At 41.0% G+C, this 20,417-nt stretch overlaps 2 protein-coding genes and 1 non-coding gene across 3 annotated transcripts; 1 reads left to right on the plus strand and 2 right to left on the minus strand.

Annotated features, from left to right (window-relative positions):
- The first annotated feature begins 504 nt into the window (after positions 1-504).
- LOC131227702 (mannan endo-1,4-beta-mannosidase 5-like) lies at positions 505-3,344 on the plus strand. The gene is made up of 5 exons (XM_058223506.1): positions 505-838; positions 942-1,136; positions 1,250-1,372; positions 1,496-1,698; positions 2,580-3,344. The coding sequence occupies exons 1-5, from the start codon at positions 509-511 to the stop codon at positions 3,154-3,156; spliced, it is 1,428 nt and encodes a 475-aa protein (XP_058079489.1). The 5' UTR covers positions 505-508; the 3' UTR covers positions 3,157-3,344.
- A 2,283-nt stretch (positions 3,345-5,627) lies between these two features.
- Positions 5,628-5,709, minus strand: TRNAS-AGA (transfer RNA serine (anticodon AGA)). Its single transcript has one exon. It is a non-coding gene; the product is annotated as a tRNA-Ser (tRNA).
- Positions 5,710-8,817: 3,108 nt separating this feature from the next.
- Positions 8,818-15,484, minus strand: LOC131236705 (uncharacterized). Its single transcript, XM_058234072.1, has 2 exons — positions 14,389-15,484; positions 8,818-9,124 (listed from the first exon to the last, which is right to left on the minus strand). Exons 1-2 carry the CDS (start codon positions 15,352-15,354, stop codon positions 8,990-8,992), a joined length of 1,101 nt encoding a protein of 366 aa, XP_058090055.1. The 5' UTR covers positions 15,355-15,484; the 3' UTR covers positions 8,818-8,989.
- Positions 15,485-20,417: the final 4,933 nt, after the last annotated feature.

A 20,417-nucleotide genomic window follows, 5' to 3' on the forward strand; every position in this document is an offset into this window, starting at 1 on the left:
TTCACTTAGTGTGATCCTGATTAGATGGTCCATTGTTTTGAAAGATATACCAAAAGGAAAATCCTATCCATCCATTCTCTCACTTGTCCCTCCTAAATTGCATCCCTTGATCATCTTACTTCCTACGGCCTATTGGAAGGCCACAAATCTAATTTTTAGAAGAACCATCGCGGTGGATATTTTAACCAAGGGCCATTCATGGTAGTGTGCACTAGGCAGACTATCTTGATCACCGTACAACTGGTCGCATGGACGCTGAAAGGGGGCCATATCATGTCATGATAGAGATAGCGTATCGTATCATTTTCCCTCACGTGCAACCCATCATTTCCCATTGCCTAAAACCTCTACTAAATTTAGCTAACTTCCACAAATGTCCCCACCACACCGAAAGCTCTTCCAAATCAAGCAAAACCTTACTATTTCTAGCAACTTCTCTATCCATAATTCCCTATAAATAAACACCCAAACCCCATATGTGTGCCCCACACAAATCTCCTCTAACTCAATGGCTACATTTACTAGAATCAGCTACATTTGGGGTGTTTTTACTCTATTGGCTCTACTTTGTGAAGCTAAGGGTCCCCATCTTAGAGGCTTTGTTACAATAAAAAATACCCACTTTGTCGTGAATGGCTCTCCCTTTCTTTTCAATGGCTTCAATTCCTATTGGATGATGCATGTTGCATCTGATCCAAATGAACGGCACAAGATCACTGATGTGTTCCGCGAAGCGGCCACTGCGGGCCTCACCGTATGCCGGACGTGGGCCTTCAGCGATGGAGGTGATCGAGCTCTACAGATGTCGCCTGGGGTCTACGATGAATATATTTTCCAGGTTTGGGATACTGAATATATGAATTCCAGGTGCATTTTGATCATGTAATAATATGAATTATGAAATTTTGATTTTACTAATAATGTTACACTTAAAACAACAGGCACTAGATTTTGTCATTTCAGAGGCCCGAAAATACGGTATACATCTTATTTTGAGCTTTGTGAATAATTTCAATGACTATGGAGGAAGGCCACAGTATGTACAGTGGGCCAAAAATGCAGGTGCACCGATCCACGGTGACGATGATTTTTATACGAATCCAGTGGTGAAGAATTACTACAAGAATCATGTTAAGGTAAATTAAGAAAGCTAATCAATCATCCACGTGCATGGATCATACACATATATATAAATGCATGTACGTATGTGCGCGAGCTTTTGATCCAATACATACGTTTTGTGCTGCAGAGGGTTCTAACTAGGTTCAACACCATAACTAGAACATTGTACAAAGATGACCCCACGATCATGGCATGGGAGCTCATGAACGAACCGCGTTGCCAAGTGGACTACTCGGGAAGAACAGTGCATGTGAGTGTCATGGCCCATTTCGTACCAACGATCGAAATGTGTGCATGCATTTGATCTGTGCCGTTGGATTTCTATAAGCTTTTTACATAATTAATTAAAACTAATGTTAGTGTGCAAAAACAGGAATGGGTGGAAGAGATGGCCAAATATACAAAGTCTCTAGACAGGAAACACTTGCTTGAGATTGGGATGGAAGGTTTCTATGGGGATTCAATGCCAGAGAAGAAGATAAACAATCCTGGATATCAAGTTGGGACCGATTTTATAAGAAGTAATCTCATTAGAGAGATTGATTTTGCTACAATACATGCATATCCTGATATATGGTAAGTCTAGCTAATATCCCCATTTACACTAGAAAAGCTATGTTGGTATTTCATTTTATTTTTCATTGAATGCAAGAAGTGGACAGCTTTTTGCCACTAGGCGCACCATATATGGGTCATGACCCAAAAAAATATTGGCCATTAAGATGATACTAAACCTTCGAAACAGAGTGAAAATGGGATGTGGTCCTTTTTCTCAATTTGAGTGGTTAAGATTGTCTGATGGGCTTGATCTTTTCATGTGATGACCTGTATTTTGTTGCTCCGGGTAATTGAGAAAGTAGTAAATAAGTCTGTGGATTAAAATAACACGGGACATATATGTCATTGTGGAGTTCAATTCTCATTCGTTAAGGGTCATGGGAATGGCTCCTAGCCACTGTAAGGAGGGGATAAAGACCCTCTTTTACTTCCATTCTAATATATATATTGTATCTCTTATTTTATTGAATCATCTTCTCTATTGTATATAATATCAATAGTTGTGGACCTTTTTATCATTATAATTAGTCTATGTCAAAAGGATAAATTTATCATAAAAATATATTTGCTAATAAAAGAATAGTTGAAGTTTTGTCAATTGAAATGTAATATTTTTCACTTCTTTTAATGCATGTAGCTCACATTTACCTCTTCTCCATATATATAACCTATACAAAGTCATCTCATTAGAGAAATCATATGGTAAATGTTCTATGGGACCCATTTTGATGATTGTGTGACATCCCCTAAATACATTTATTGTTTAGGCTTATGTTAGGACTTTAATTAGCCCAAAAATTAGATAGTTTGCCAACTAAAGTCTCTCTCTCTCTCTCTCTCTCTCTCCTTGTTTCACTTGTGTCTAAATATTGCAAACATTGACATTCTACAATTTACAGGCTATCAGGACAAAGCGATGGCTCACAATTGGCATTCTTGCAACGGTGGATGGCAAGTCATTGGAGGGACTCGAAGAGTATACTAAAGAAGCCACTAGTTTTCGCTGAGTTTGGCAAATCGAAGAAAGACCCTAGCTTTACCATAAATGGTAGGAATGCATTCCTTAGCATCATTTATCAGAACATATACAACTTTGCCCGCAGCGGAGGAACCATCGCAGGTGGCTTAGTTTGGCAAATCATGGCAGAGGGGATGGATCCATACCATGATGGTTATGAGATTGTCCCTTCCTGGGATCCCGGCACAAATGCAGTTATTACAAGACAGTCCCACAAAATGTCAACTCTTGCCCATATAGTAAGTAGACCACACAATCATCTGTGGACTAGGCCTCATGGTGTGAAACATGGTCATAAGGTGAGCAAGACCCATGGTCACACACATGATCATGCACTACATGGGCCACACCATCATTCGTTGAGCGGGCCACATGGTCATTCTTCGAGGAGACCGCATGGTGGAACACATGGTCATTCATTGAGAAGGCATCACAAGGCGAGGAGGATGGCACCTTAGGGTTTTAGGGTTTAGCGTTTAGGGTTATTATACCATGCGTCTTTATTAATATGTTTTAAACTTCAAGTGAGAAAGATGGTTTCTTAGGGTTTAGGGTTCTGGATTTTTGTGATAGATGATTTTACGAATTTTCTTGAAATTGGAATGCATTGTATTAAATCTTTTAGCAAGTATCAATAAATTGTGATTTGTAGAAGAACCAAACACATAAAAAATTGTGATTAAGCATGGGAGTAAGGGACATGAATCTAAATGTGAAGATAGTTGGGGCTGTCATTTATCCTTATTTTCCATGCTCTTGGATTAACATTGCAAGTGGTGTCATGGTTCAATGACTTATTAACAAATATTAACCATTTGATAGATGGATTTTAATATTGACGATTAAAATTGCTTATGAAAAGATAAGTCCAATGAACAAGTTGATCCATCTATCTATCAGGGTCGATCATAGATTGCCTGTGATTTTAAGGAATGAATTTTGGTAGGCAACCACAGCTAACCATCCATGGCTTGGAAAAATGATGGCTAAAACGAATCATGCCAAATTAAGGAGGTGGATTGGATCATCTGACCAGTGTGATTTTTGCTTAGTGGACCATAAAAATGTGTATGGTTCGGGTTGATTGATTGGACTGTCCAAGTGAATGGATGCAACTAGGAACACTATAACTTATAACACACTAAGAGAAATGCAGCATCTCCCAGTTTTGAAACCACATGTAAAATAATGATTTATTGGCGATAATCATGGTAAAATATTGCAAGAAAAATGGAGTGATTGTGTGTTTGGTTGCACCAAATTTCATGAAATTTTTCATGAGTTAGGCTGATAAATCATGAAGTATCATGAAAGTTCATGATATTTGATGCAAACAAACGCCCTTACGTGTTGCAAGTTTGAAGCTATTGTTTGGATGAGAGAGAGAGAGAGAGAGAGAGAGAGAGAGAGAGAGAGAGAGAGCATTTTACAAAAACTTACCTACTTAAGCCGTCTCATTAATTTTAGTTATTATCATTAGAGTGCCTTGGATTGATTAAAGGAAAGGTTTGCGGCATGGGTGTGAAATCCACCCTGACCACCAAGTAAGTCACCTTATGTTAGGTGAATGGTACAAAAGTCACTCACTTCCATACTCCAGATGGACCTCTGATTGGAAACAGTGTATAGGGCAACTCTCACCCCTAAGTTGTTTTCCTTAATGGGGCAGATGATCATGGGTGGGCTTATTTTTTGGGCCTCAGGCTTAAATTTTAGTATGGCATCTATGCTTTGGAGCCAATTTCATAAAATCATCCTAATGAGCTCAGAAAAGGCAAGTGAAGATGTCTCTCTCCTGCATTAGCCCAGGGCAAAAAATGAAGCTGACCCATAATTCAGGTGGGCCATTCCAAAGAAGACATTTCGGAGAGAGACATCCACCCTCACAGTTTCCAGGCCTCATTGGGATGATTATAGAAATCCACTCTGATGCCACACAAAAAGTTAGTATGACCCCAAAATCAAAGCCTATCTGTAATTCAAGTGGGCCAAAGCAAGGGAAACAATTTGAAGATGAGTGTTATTTATATAGTGTTTCTAACCGTGCGGTCCACCCGAAGCAGGAATGGTGCTGAGTCTTAAGCTCTACACTTAATAGTAGGGGTGCACATCGAACCGGTGGAACTGACCAAATGGTCTGGTTTGGTCCGGTTTTATAGTGCACCGGTTTCGGTTCTGGTTCCGATTCCAAAAATCAAAGAACCGGTTCTCAATTTGAGGGTACATAGAATCAAACTGAACCGAACCGTGAATCGAACTATGGATCCAAACCATAGAACAAAATACCCTAAGTCCCAAACCAACCCCTATTCACACTAACCCGACCCTGCTACGGCTGTCTCCTCTCTCTCTCTCTCTCTCTCTCTCTCTCCATTCAATTGGGCTGTATTATTGCTACGGCTGTCCTCTCTCTCTCTCTTGCCATTCAATTGGGCTGTATTATTGCTACGGCTGTCCTCTCTCTCTCTCTCTCTCTCTCTCTTTCTTGCCATTCAATTGGGCTATATTATTGCTACGGCTGTCCTCTCTCTCTCTCTTGCTATTCAATTGGGCTGTATTATAAAAAGCTCACACTTGCCATTCAATTGGGCTGTATTATTGCTACGGCTGTCCTCTCTCTCTCTCTCTTGCTATTCAATTGGGCTGTATTATAAAAAGCTCACTCTCTCTCTTGCTATTCAATTGGGCTGTATTATAAAAAGCTCAGAACCATTGAACCGATCCAATTTTTACATTCTAGTTCCCTCATAGGGTGCTAACAGTCCGGTTGCAGTAACCAAACCGACCCGTTTAGACCCCTACTTAATAAGGGAATGACACACCTGATGGTAGGGTGGATTTCACATTAACATCAGGGACCCACCCAAGCTGGCTGACCCGCCGCTCGCATGTGCCCACCCGAACCGGGTTTACAAAAATCCACAAAAATCGTGGACGGCAGGATTCGAACCTGCGCGGGCAAAGCCCACATGATTTCTAGTCATGCCCGATAACCACTCCGGCACGTCCACCTCTCTCTGCCTATGGCTTTCAAAATTCTATATCTACACTGAGAAAGTGCATAACCAGATCTACACCGTTCAAACGGTGGGTCCACTATGGATGATCCATCATCCAACAATCGCATCAATCAAATGCTCTGAGTCCACGCTCTACGGAACATGGTCTACCACCGTTTGAACAAAGCGATGCTTTCCAATGCTCAAATGAGTCAAAAGGATCTGTTGGGCCCAGATTAAGGAGTGGTTAGATACAGTGCTCTTGCGGCCTAAGCATGGTTAGGACGCGTTGATGGTTTCATCTTAGATGGACGGTGTGGTTATTTGCTGTTGAAGTCACTCTTATATCATCCATCCATTGATCAGGGTGACGTGGTCCACTAGGCCTAGTCTGGGCCATCATAATAAGTACTCATATGGAATCATGTCCATGTTTGATTAATGAGGGATGCGATGAATCATGAGATGAGATCCAGAGCTTCTAGAGGCACATTGCGTGGCACTTATTCATCACACGGGCTCTACCATTGATTGGATGCTAGCCAAAAAATTTCCCTGATCAGATTATCCTGACCATCGAGAATGCCAGCACTGACTCCGCCAAAATTTGTATTGATCAGATTATCCGGACCATATCTTTTGACTGACCATTCATACACTGTCTATTAAAGTGCGACGACAGTCCCCATACGGTGTGATTTTTGGTCTATGGCCTATACCGTGTTGGAATTACCGAATGAATGGTTCTGATCTCATCATCCATGTATACGACGCATGCACAATAACATGGACGCACCATCCTCATATGCCTCCAGAGGCAGAGGCGTTGGTTGAGCTCCTGGAGGAGGTTCTTCGCTGCGTGAATGCTGACATCACAACAGGGTAGTGAGATCTGGGTCATTCATTATCTGGGGCCCATCATGAAATGCCGTGGCACAAAAGTTTAGACCGTACATTCACCGGCAGGGATTGAATATGGACGGTTAGTTGTCCACTCTTCTCACACAAGTGGCCCATCTGATGACACGGTCTGATTTATTTATTGACCAGGTCCAGCATTGTGGGCCACCTCATGCATGTGGCCCATCTGATGAAACTGGCCTGATTTATTAGCTAGGGTCAGCATTGTGACCCACCTCACACACGTGGGCCATCTAATGACAATGGCCTGATTGACTGCCCAGGGCCAGCATTGTGGGGTGCACCTGATGGTGTGGATCTCGTACCCGTACCACGTTGAATGTCTTGCGGAGAACCTCCACTCACGTACGCCAGACACTTGGAGGAAGATTAGCAAAGCATCGCCAGGACTTGAGTTTGTACAAGTTGGGCCCTTGGTTCACTGATCCTGGCCGCTGATATGCTGGGCCTCACCATGGATGAATCATTGCCCAAAAATCTCCAGCAATAGGAGAACTCGACCTCTTTGATTGGTGTCCTGCAAATTGGCTGGCTAAGAAAAGAAATACAGCAATCTAAGCATATTGCAAGATCCTAACCCTTCAATCAATGTCCTCCGAATGTACTGAATTGAAGAAAGGGAGCTGATCAGATGCGTACAATGGCATTGGGATGCGATTCATATCATTCACACAATACGGAAGTTATACGTGGATGATATCCAGATCATTCATCCCCACACGTTCCAACATTGGGTGGCCATCGTTTTAATTAAAACGAAGCTTTATTGGATTATCCAAACCATCTAATCCATGAAATTATGCCATTGTTAATCTATCTTTAGTTGGCATTTGTACCCCCAATGATTTAACAATCAGGACTGTCCGATCTTCTCTCTTTTTTTATGGCCCATTCATGGAACTGTTGAATAAACAGTCTGGATTTGGACTGGAAAGATTCGAGATTAAAGATAATCAACATCACCACCACCATCCAAACGCAAGAAACCCCATATCCTAGCCAGATAGATTGTTGGGTGGGTGGGTCCCAATAACCTCATAAACCTTTAAGGTCTATCCTTTTATTTCTTACCTATTGGTGTTATTTAGGGAGGTCTCACACACTAACTAGAGGGGCATTGACATTGTGAAGCTAGTAAATATTTGTCAATGTGAAATGGGTATGACATCCAACCCGTCCAAAAGGTTGACCCTGCCATAAGGAACGCCTGATGCAAGAATAAGACCGATCTGCTCATCATGTGGGCCACCATAAAAATCCAAGGAAAACGGAGGATCTGCTCCAAACGTCTGGTGCACCTGATGAGCAGAGATGTCTAATTTTTATGACAAACATTTTGACAGGTTACGTGCCATGCACACACGTCAAGTGTGCAACTATTGTTGGATCAAGAACATAAGGCCCTCTTGATCCTAGCCATTCATGGTGCAGATCCTAGGCATAATGGCCGTTACAGAGTAGTAAAGGCCATTACCGAAAAATGACTATAACGGGCAGTACAACCCCCATAACGGTCCACACGTTACGGGGTCACGGCCATTACAGAAAAAATGACCAGTAACAGCCGGTACATACCCCCGTATTGGTCCACTATAGGGCCAATACATTTATTTTTATTTTTATTTTTATTTTATTTTATTTTATTTTTGAGAGAGAGAGAGAGGGAGGGGATGTAATGGCCATTATGGAGGTTGTAAAAGCCATTACAACCCATATGGTAAAGGTAACGGTGGTGGCCGCGGCGACCACTGTTACTGTTACGAAATACCTTGATCCTGGGTAATTACCACAACCACCAGTTAGTCAAGCTTCCAATCAGAATCTTCTCCCACGAGTTATTATTATTTAATGTTATTTATTTTCTAAACAGCTAAAATTTGAGAATAAGAAGAGGATGAAAGGCCGGCGGCACCGTTACGATGGAGGATAAGAAGTCTGTGAAAAGGGATTAGCAATACCATTGCAAGCACAACAACAAATTAAAACTTGCGCAAAAACTGTTTCTGCAACATCATCATATAGACGAGCTGGTTTGTTTGCATTGTCAGATTGTCCAACGTCCCATGTTCGTCATTGTCCATGTCCCAATTTCATTAAAATGCTTGGTTGTAGAAGAGTATAGCAAATCAACTTTGGAAATTTACAAATCAACAACTCCAACTGGCGGAAAGGAAATCAACGGAATATAAATACAGAGTCTTGAAGAACACATGTTATTTAGCACAACATGTACCTACATGAAGGAAAGCTGTCGTGCACTGAAAGCAGATACCATATACATACATACATACATACATAAGGAAAGTGTGTGAGAGATGTTCTTGACTGACCTTGCCATCACGCATCTGTTTTTTGTGAGTGCCGTAACGTCTCATCTTAAACCCATTACAGGCCATGGGGTCACTCCCCCAACCGGCGGCAGTGATGCTCTGACAATGGGCGCTCGCTTCACCATTGAAAATGCTTCATTGAGACGCGCAGCACGAGTCATGAAGTGGGTCACCTTCTGCAGATTCACATTCATCAGCCAATAACATCAACATCATTATCTTAGGCCTTACTTGGTAAATGCCGAAAATTGAGTTAATCTCATTTTAGTTAACAGTAATTATGTACTAGAGATCAAGATCTCTAATAGATCATTGCTGATAATTAAATAAGATGGGACTCCTTTTTAGGCATCTCTGGTCTACTAAACATGGCCTTAGCCTCTCTCAGCAAATTGGGGTTGGCTTTTGAATGGTAGATTGGCAAAAGTTATTAAAATCTGCTGCCCACCAGACATCAACCTTCTTTTCTACCAACTCTCTGGCAATGGCAGAGGCTCACATTTACACCATTCACATGCCGAACATGGTCCCACCAAATAATGAACCCCAGCCCGACTATTACATGCACACCCAAAGATTGAGCAAGTAGGGTTGTGGTGGGGCAGTTGCCAATAAAACTGCTAAGCTCAAGGTACCCACACACATGACGGGTTGTGCTCGAGCAAGCAACCGATGCATGATTACTGACAAGATTCACATGTGAACACCATTAGGCCCCATACTAAACCTCAGCACCAGCTACTGCATTGGAAGTCACATGTAAACATATCCATACGAAAAATGCATTCACATATGTGGGCATGGTGTTATGAAAGCATGACAACTTGACCATTTGAAAGTATAAATCATGGAACAAACCATAATCATCTAATGGTAAAGCAGATTAAAATAATGGTGATTATCTGCCGCACATGATGGTGATTGTCTGATTGAAAGCAATGTTTAAAAACACAACTGAGCACTTGAGGACATTGACGGAAGTCAACTCTATAGGATCAAGACTTCAGTTTACTTTGAGCCCACTCAGTATTAGAATGGTCATCAAAATAATTCACACTCCCATCCACTTGTAGGACTGTCAATTGATACACGGATTCAAGGGTACCCAAAGGACCCAACTAGATTTAAACACCTGGATCCATTTTTTGGACCCATTTCAGGTCGTCCACCTTAGACCCAGTTAAGAATCAGGTTGGATTGGTAAAATAATCAAGTACCTGTCGGGTTCCCGACTACCCAGTTAATTTTAATATTTGATTATATTATATTACTATAACTTACCAATTAAAACTTAAGAGAACCCAAACCACCCGAATCTAACCTGGATGTGACCCAGCCAATCGAAGCTAGTACTCCTAATTCCCAACTCCCTACAGGTACCCAGACTACATCAGATTTGAGTTTGGAACCTCGAACGTCAACTCCAGGACCAAATACAACTCATTTAGGCAGGTCCAGCTGCAGGTACACCAGGACCCTGCACGTGGATAACCCTATCCTCTTGACAAGCTGGGTTTTTATTTTTTATTTTTTGGAAAATACAAGCAAAACATAACAATGAGATTTTCAAGCCCTACCCTGCCTTTTTTCCTTTTTTTTTGGATGATGACAGGGTGTCCCCACCCCTTTATAGCGAGACTATTCCCTGCGGATGCACGCAATCACCCGCCAATCTACCCTTTCTTTTAAACTTTTTAAATATTGGAATGGATTAGACCAAATGGAATCTCCACTCCAAACTCTTTCTATCCCTTGTTAAGTATTGGAATAGGTTAAAATAGACAATTATATAGTTTATTAGGTGTTATTTGTTAACTTGGGCTTAATTTTCAGGTTCTACCATTTCATAATGCCAACATAAGTTAATGCTCCAAAAGAAATAAAGAATGAAAGAAAGAAAGAAAAGAAAAAAAAGAAGAATGCGAACATAGATTGTTCTGTGCAGTATGATAGTTGTTTGACACAGGTCAACACAAGAAATTGTCTTTTAGAAGTATTTATGTTGAACTCTTCTTTTAATAGCAGATATTTAGAGCCCTTTTGGACAGGGAATCCTTCAAAATCAGGATTACCCCTTAATCCCAGTTTTGGCAAACCCTGTGAACTTCACGTCAGATTAGAGGCCATTAAGTGGCATGTCCCCCTGCATTATCACAATTTTCACACGTTCAATAACACAGGAGAAATCATCACTTAATGAGTGCAACTCTAACATGAATGCCATGGGCCCACCAAAATTGGAATTAAGGAAAAATCCCTATTTCGGAGTTTTCCTGCCCAAGGGACCCATAACTATCATTTGCATTAACTCAATTAACTACATCTAATCTCAACCAAGTCCCAAATCAAGTAGGATGACTGGTTGAGGTGGAATGATGTACCGACGCAACATATTAGTTAAACTCTAAAAAAGGCCACAATTTACAAGTATCATCATGTCAATAACAACTCCTATACTTTTAGTCTATGTTCCCCAAGTTGACGGTTTTGAATACACCAAAGTATCGAGTATGGCATATCCTCCAAAACCTGAAATTCTTGAAATATGGGTTGAAGCAATCAGGCCCTCTTCATGAGGGATCCTAAAGAGATTCAGGGTGGGACCCACATCCTCCAAAATCTGAAATTCTCAAAATATGGGTTGACGTAATGAGGCCCTCTTCATGAGGGAACCTAAAGAGATTCAGGGTGGGACCCATCTGATCCTACATGTTACATGTGTGGGTCCCGCACACTTCTGGGCCCTACTAATCACGCATGTTGACCTTGTGATGATAGATTTAGGGTTTTAATGTTCAGTCTTGTTTTTAATTCTATTTGGGCATTGGAATGACCAAAATACCCATCCTTATGGCAATTGTGGAATAATAATAAGCAATTGCAATTTGATCCCTTCCACAAGTTATTAGGATTCTCTTTGTTTAAGCCTACACAAGAGCCTTATTGGATGCGTGGCTTCATTATGCATTGGAGAATAAAAATTATGGCTTTGGCTTTGTCGTTATTAAATTCATCTCTAGTATTTAATTAGACACTTAGGATTCTACCACAACCATTATTTCCATTTCCTCTTTTGTTAAAATCTGGGTTTTCCTGGTTTTCGATTCAAAAACGACTCCAGGCTTCAAGATTGAAGAATTCAGATTGAAGAGATCAATTTTTCATGCCAAACAGCCTTTTACTTGCACCATTGGTGCAGCATGGACAGGTTTTATCTCATAAGTGCAATCATGTTGAAATATTTCCTAGAAAAAATATACATTAAAAAGCAAAGCTTGAAGCCCAATAGGTAATTTAGGGTATACTTCATTCTAAATTCCAAATAACTAGTAGGTATAGAGTTCAAAAGTGAGGAAGATTTAAAGCTCAAGCCTCAAGGAAGGAGGATCCATCATCCTTATTATCTGAGCTACTCCTTTTTACTCAAGCAACCACGTATCATAGATTTCAGAAATTAGAAGATGAATGATAATGTGAGAAGAAACCCAATATGCCTTGCCGAACAAATGTCAGAAATGAGAACGAAGAAACCTTGCCAATCGGCCATTAATACTGATCCCTATAATTGCATCAGTCTCCAAACATCAACTCGTGATGCATTCAAACAAAGTGCATATGTATACAAAAGTCATCAGAAATCCCGAATCATCTTGAATTTTTACATCAAATTAAAAAAAAAAAAATCTCAAATTATCTCAGAAGCAAAACAAAGTTTTCAGTTGAAATCATTTTCAGATGGGAGTCAACTGCTGTCATGAAATATCAGTTATCAAATCCAAAAAGAATCTCCATTCTAAAACCAAAAAAAAAAAAAAAAAAGGATCTGGCTGTCAATGGAGGAAAAGTCAGTCTTTAGGGAAAACGTACTGTTTTCCACCAGAATTTGAGAAATCTAGTTGAAACATTCCAGATCTAGATTATTTTTTTTCTTTGATATCCAGACAAATTTTATTATTACTACCCAGCATGGCTCATTACTGGCTCTAGTATCTTTCGTTGTATGTGAGAAAACTGACTCCTTTTTCATATGGAATCTCACATATCTGTCTGAAATCTTAAAGTGAGGGACATTGGTGCTACACAAACAAACACAGGCATCCACACACATCAATTAGAATTAAATGGAACCAGCAAAGACAGTCCAAGAGCAATGGATGTTTATGAAATGAGAAGAGAAGTACATGAGCCGCTGACCTTGAAGTGGAATCATTCAGAGTTCAAATGATGAAAGATCATTTTCATCATATAAGGTGGGAAAAAACATACTACAGCTCATCGAACATTCAGTCTGGGGAGGCGTGATGCTTAAAGAAGTAAAAGAGGAATGGAGAAGATAAAGTGACGTTCCGCTCACCTATTGCAATTTGCAACGGTCATGGCATGTAATCTGATTAAAGTAGTTAATATCTACACCAGACTTACCACCAGAAAATAAATATCTCAACTGCTTAATGATCGAAGTGTTATCACAGCAGCATATTTAGAGCTTTGCTACGCCCACATCCGTATACAAGTCATCTAATGCACACACCACCACATTCTTGCCCCACATGTTAAATATCCAAGCTATCCATCATGTGGACATCACTGTCTTGATGCAACTGCCGAAAAATAAAGGTTGTCCACTCAGTAGCTGTGCCATGATATTAGACATAAGTTGAAGGGTTAGAAAACTTCAGACAAAATTTTCACAGCCATACATTTGTTCAGTTAATTGTTACCCCACCTGACTAGCGACCAACTTGATTTATGGTATAGGGAATCTACATAGTGGTACCCTTAGTGCACCTGTCTTCCACGCAGGCATATGTGGTGGCGTGTTCATTAGCTGACTTGTACATGCCTATGAGCTCAGCAAAGCCCACATATTTATATTCAACAAACCCAACTCAAGGACCGAGATCACATCCAGCAGATAAACTATCTTTCAACTGATGAGCAAGATGATTAGAGCAAGTAAAAACCACACCATGAGCTTGATTTTGGACGCATGATTTAATTGAATTGTAATAACTAGTTCAACAGAGAGAAAATAACTAAATTGCAGCTACCTTCCATAGTATTCATAAAAGGAAGGAGCCTCAAATTACAGTCATATTCCTTCCAAGTCCAACTCGAAAGTATGATAACTGTAACTTGGAGCCTGCCCCTAGTATGAATACTGAGCAAGGAAATTGCAACTTTGTTATTTCCACTATATGCTGAATTAATTATTTCAATCCAATTCAATAGTGCATCCAAACACAAAACAATCACTCGATCGATTCTAGCAGTATCAGCATAACAAAAGATAAAAAGATAACAAAAAAATGCAAAGGCAGGATGTTCTATCACGCGCTGCACATTTTATAAAGATTAACGGAAAAGGAAGATTAGTAAAAAAATAAAAAATAAAATCGAAACACTCAATAAACATATTACCAGGTGGGTAGGAGCTCACCTTATCGTCGAGGCTAACCTTAAGTGGAATGCTCCGGCTCTTACGCTTCATCCTGTACAATCTCCGTCCCAGAATAACAAAGCCCATCACAGCTGCGGCGATGGAGAATGACCAAACAGGGCTAATCCGGAAAGCACAGAACTTCAGAAGCTCCAAAGGCAGCTTCCACCAAACCACCTTCTTCTTCTCCGCCTCAACCGATTTCACGTGGCTTGTAACAAGATTATCTGTTTCTCCACCTCCCTCTCCTTCAACAAACCCATCAGAATCCAACCTCTCTCCTTCCTCAACCTCCGCAACCCCACCAGACTCCGACCCATCTCCCATCTTGAGAAAATCACCAGAACCTAATTCAATTTCTTCATCCGTGCCCCTGAATTTGTCATCACCGCTCGAATCAGACCAAAATTCACTGGAATTAGTACGCTTGATTCCAATTCCCTCAAAACTCATTTCCCCTTTTCCCAAGAAGTCCTTGAATTTCAGAGTATCTGACCAAAAATCACCTGAGTTCTTCCTTGCAGCCCCAATCCCTTCGAAATCTACTTCTCTTCTCCCATCATCTCCACAATCCAGCTCGCCTTTTCCATCAAAATCCCCGAATTTCCGACCAACTGAACTGTCGCTGCCCGAATCCGACCAAAATTCACCCGAATTCCTGCATGACAGCTCGATTCCCCCAAAACCCACTTCCGATTTCGCACCACCTGCGTACCGAGGCTCTGATGCAGGATCAACCCAACTTGGATTATCCGATTCGACAGAACTCCCTTCTCGATCTCCCTCAGGGGCCTCCTTAGCGTATGAATTCTCGAGAGTGAAGTAATCCGACCTGATCGCACCTTCGGAATCCCCCTCAACTCCTTCAAAATCCCTGGAATTCTGAGACAAATAGGGCGTTTGAACGAGACCCATGTCGGTTTTTTGGAGCATTTCCCAATCCTGAAACTCTCCCGCTTCTGCCATGGCGATTTTGAGAGAGAAAATGAAGCTGCAGCACGCAGGAGAAAGAGTCTTGTCAGAGATACGAAGAAAGGAGGCAGAAAAGGAAAATTCTGCTCTGCTCTTGCCTGCCGAGAGAGAGAGAGAGAGAGAGAGAGCAGATGAGAAAAGCCAACAACTGTCAAACGAATGGAGAATAAGTGGCCATCTTCTCCTCCTGAGGACTCGAGGATTTGAACAGAATACTCGAGCTTTTGCTTGTGAAGGTGGGTCCCACCATTAACTGACCCATACCAACGGCCTATTGAGACCCATAAATTTCCTCCTCAGGATGATCCTCATCATTCATTTTATGGACCACAAATGGACGGTCAGAAAAAAATGTTGGATCCACATTCCACCCGAGAAAGGCCAAACACCGAGAGATTGGTAGTTATGAGCTCCTAGTGTAGGAGATTCTTCTATCGTGTTTGATCCAATATGTGGCCCAGAAAACCAATGGTCCGGATCACTAAATCATGGCCCGCTCATGTACAAACTGAAAACTCGAGTATTCTGTGCTCATCCTCGGGTGCGGGTATCAAATAATTCGTTCCTTCCCAGAGTGGAAAGGGCAGGTAATTTATCGCGGGAAATAATACCATAGAGCCGTCTCTATCAGCATAGAGTAATGTGGCATCGTCCACGTGGAAATTTGGACGGTGAATATGAACTTTCCACGAGGTGGTCTCTGAATTAGATTTTTTCAAAGCATTAAAATACGTTAAAATATAATCCTATCCATCAATATATTTCACCGTTATCTAATGAATGGCATATTTTATTTTTCAATTAAATGCAACTGATCGAAAGTTTTAAACATTATCTTTTTTCTGAAATTTCATACACAGTCCATCCAAGATACGTTTCACTAATTTTACGGTCAGGATCTTCTCTTTACCCTTCTAAGTTGACAATGAAATGGCAGCTCTATCAGTACCCTTTTTATTGTCCGGTGACGTATCACTTTTCTTATCGCGATCTATCGAGGATATGTTATTGAAAGAGGAAAAAACTTTGATACTCTTGCAGAGTTGGGTAGATGACACACAGGCACCTATAAATTTCACACATGGAATATAATAAATCCTAGTTAAATGGCCCAAGTTGTGGGTCCCTGTGTAGATGATTTATGGTGGAAAAAAATTACGCCTATTTGATTATCTGACTATAGGACTGGGGCACATTTATTGGACAATTGAAAATGAAAAATCCAACGGTCCTGTTTCAACCAACAAGTGTCCATGTCATGGAGATTAGTAACTCTCAATCAATGCTATCCTTGACTGTCATTTGGAAACAGTTGATTTCCATAATTTAGTCGGCTCAGTTTGATTTACGATATTCCAAGTGTAAAATTTATCAGTGTCTGCGTATCAAGCGATCGAAGCTGCCGGAGTATCAAGTAATCCCCTTCCTTTTATTTATAGAAGTGTGTTGCGTCCGAACTCCGATCAGACAATAAGCCGTCCGACCAGAGCTTCTCTAGGGCCCACCATGATGTATCTGTTTATCTATGCCGTCCATCCATTTTAACAGATCATTTTAAGGTATGATTCCAAAAATTAATTAAATAAAACTATCAAATGGACCACACCAAATAGTGAGCGTAGGTTGCATTAAGTGCATAAAGCGTTAAATGCAAGAGTTATCTATGGTGTGGTCTATTTTATTTTGTATCTTCTAATTTTCATACATTCAAAATATCTGAAAAAATGGATGGACGGAATGGATGAACAGATACATCAATATGGGACCCACAGGAGCTATGATCGGACGGCTTATTGTCCGACCGGGTTCGGACACAATCCGCTTCGCTCTTTTGCACGGTTTTATTTTATCGCGAGTGCTGATGCTGACGACATCTAAAGCGGATGAAAAATCGACAGATACCTGAAAAGGACCGAATCACCCGTGTAGCTGAGGTATCGAGGAATTACATCATAACACGGAAGAGATCTAATCCATACGCGTGGGAAGTGGATTGGCTGGTGTACCGCACACTACCAACCTTGTTGGTGTGTTGACGTCACCAAGTTATGTGGGTTCCATCTTGAGGTATGTCTTATATCCAAACCGTCCTTCCATTTTGTGAGCTCGTCGTGAGGCTTGATCCAGAAAATAAGACAGATCCAAAGATCAAGTGGACCGCACTGCAAAAAGCAGTGGGAGATTAAATGTCTACCATTGAAACCCTTTCGGGGGTCACAGAAGTTTTGGATCAGTACGATATTTGTTTTTCCTAGTCATTCAGGTCTTTATGACATCATGAGCAGATTAAATGAAAAATAAACATTATGTGGCCCTGTGAATGTTTTAATGGTGAGAGTCATCGTCTCCACTGCTATTTGTGGTGTGGTTCACTTGAGATTTGCATATGCATTTTCTATCTCATGATCTAAAATGATCTCGTCAAATGGATGAACGGTGTGGATATAGTAAATAGATTATTTTGGGGCCCATGTAACTTTGATCTCTCTGAACCGTTCGAATAACTAGGAGATCAAGCAGCTCGTTTGACGCTCCTGGAGCTCCTGTACAAACGGTTCAAAGGATATCAAAGAGAAAATTACCACTGTAGACTCCACCTTTAATCTAGCGTCTTTTATGAAGAATTCAAAACTTACCTTTTCAACTTAGACCTTACACGTACGGGCAGAGCATTTGAAGAGGAAAATATCCCTGCTTACGGCTCCAGTGGCTACGGTTATAATTCGTAGCCATAGGTCTAAGGAATCGACGTAACACTTTCCAAGGCAGAGATATTTTCGTCCTCAAATGCTCTGTCCGTACGTACAAGGTCTAAGTTGGGAAGATAAGTTTCGTATTCTCCAAAAAAAAAAGAAAAAAACGCTGGATAAAAGGTGGGTTCTACGGTGGTAATTTTTACTTTCAGACTCATTTGGGCCCCACTTTCAATGGTAGACGTTTAATCCCCCAATGCTTTTTTCAGTGGTCCAGTTGATCTTTAGATCTGTCTTATTTTCGGCTCAAACCTTACAATGAGCTCACCGAATGGATGAACAGTTTGGATATAACGCATACCTCATTATGGGACCCACAGAACTTGCTGACGTCAGCCACCTAGATAGCTGGTGTACACCAGCCAATCCACTTCCATACGCGTGTGGACACGTGGCATAACTTCTCGGATCCATGTTGGCCCACTGTACATGGGTCAGACCCCAAAATCACTCCAAAATAAAGGGTCGGAGTTAATCTAGTTCACTTGGACGGTTAAAATGTATAGTGCCATCCATCCAAATTTAAGATAATGTCCATTCATGAGAACTAGGATCGTCCAATCAGTCTGATATTGGGGTGATTCTCCACAGTTTAGACGGTTTGGATTGAGGTGCATGTCACTGAAATTACTCCATCCTATATTGGCCAAACCCAAGAATCTCACAAATCGGACAAACCTAACCATTAGCTTGAAAATTTTAGCTTCCATGGCTCACATCATTGCACATAAAAGCATTGTTCTCCATCTATAGTATGACTCACCGGATCCATGTTCTTGATTACCGAACCATGGCCCCAACTTGTTAGAAACGGAAGGCTTGTAAGCTTTGGATCTACTTCAATTTGAGGCCCATGCCCTAAAATGAGTTGGAAAAAATGAATGAAAGGCTGGGAAAAAACACATAAATCATCGTGGGGCCCATAAAGCTTTGACACCAGCTACCTGGTTGGGTCACCAGCCACACTGCGCCCCATGTTAACCGCGACGGGGTTAGGTATTAGCCCGTCTGTCCCGAGCTGGAAATAGGCTAGGCCCACCGTGATTTATTTGTTAATCATGACCGTCTATTCATTTTTTATTTTTTTTTATCATTTTATGATAAAAACCAAAAAAAAATAAAAAAGAAAAGAAAAGAAAAAACATCAGCTCGATCCAAAACTTGTGCAGCTCTTAAGAAGTTTTTGAAAGCAGGAGTTTAGTTTACACTGTGTGGTCCCCTTGAAACTTGAATTTACCTCATTTTTTAGCAGTCATCTAAATCTCCCAGAGTCAAAGTAGTGGCACTTGTTTGTTAAAGTGGGGTCAGCGTAGGTGGTGGGAACCCTGTGGGGGCCACTGTAATAATGTATGTGACTGCATCCACGCCGTCCATCCATATTAAAAGCTCATTTTAAAGCATGATCTAAAAATTGAAGCAGATCCAAATACGAAATGGGCCATAGTACAGGAAACAATAGTAATTGACCATTAAAAACTTCTTGTCAGCCACGTAAGGTTTGTATCATGATGATATTTATGTGACCTCTTCATCTAGGTGTTTGCAACCTTATCACTGAGGTGGAATCCAGGAAGTTTTTAATGGTAGGGATTTAATCATGACTATTTCATGTGGTGTGGTTCTCCTAATATTTGGGTCAGCTCATTTTAAGGCATGATCCCAAAAATGAAACTGTTAAAATAGTTGGACGGTGTAGATTTAAGTCAAATACAGCATTGTGAGCCCCACAGTTACGGGTCCTTCCACCTATGCGGATTCGCGGATCCACCGAAGCCACGCCCGTTGAAAGTAGAGCCAATGGTGCCTTTTTTTTTTTCTTATTTTTGTTTCAATACGTCTACTTGCGTGTACATGTGTGTCTCAACAACATGTACGGAGGGTTCGCTGGATTTCAGGGAGCAACTGATGAACAATCCAAAGGTGAAACATGGTGTGACATGTGTGACTCGCAGTTGCTACCGACCCAATTCCGTGATGGTTTGAATTGGAAAAGCTCCGTGGACCCACCATGCTGTATGCATTTTATCCTACCCGACCATCCATTTTGCTGGCTCATTTTCAGGCATAAGCTCAACAATGAGGCATATTCAAGTCTTAGTGGTAAGAGTGCACACAGGTTGGGTCAGTCCGGCTCTGGAAAGAAAATAGAATCGAACTGTTTCTAACAATTTTAGGATATTCGGAACCGGAACCGGAACCGGACATTAGCGCCCTAGAACTGAACCGGAACTGGACTATTAAAACTGGTTCGGTTCCACAGTTATAGGCTTTTTATAATCCTATTTTATAATCTAGCCTATTTCC

Source organism: Magnolia sinica, chromosome 2 (genome assembly GCF_029962835.1).
Source record: "Magnolia sinica isolate HGM2019 chromosome 2, MsV1, whole genome shotgun sequence".
Taxonomy (NCBI): Eukaryota; Viridiplantae; Streptophyta; class Magnoliopsida; order Magnoliales; family Magnoliaceae; genus Magnolia; species Magnolia sinica.

Bases quoted from the DNA above. Each gene is read 5' to 3' on its own strand.
- LOC131227702 (XM_058223506.1), top strand. From the start codon at position 509: ATGGCTACATTTACTAGAATCAGCTACATTTGGGGTGTTTTTACTCTA. The intron at 839-941 runs GTTTGGGATACT...TTAAAACAACAG, and splicing joins ACGATGAATATATTTTCCAG to GCACTAGATTTTGTCATTTC. The intron at 1,137-1,249 runs GTAAATTAAGAA...TTTGTGCTGCAG, and splicing joins ACTACAAGAATCATGTTAAG to AGGGTTCTAACTAGGTTCAA.
- LOC131236705 (XM_058234072.1), bottom strand. From the start codon at position 15,354: ATGGCAGAAGCGGGAGAGTTTCAGGATTGGGAAATGCTCCAAAAAACC. The intron at 9,125-14,388 runs GTGAGCTCCTAC...GTGAATCTGCAG, and splicing joins AGGTTAGCCTCGACGATAAG to AAGGTGACCCACTTCATGAC.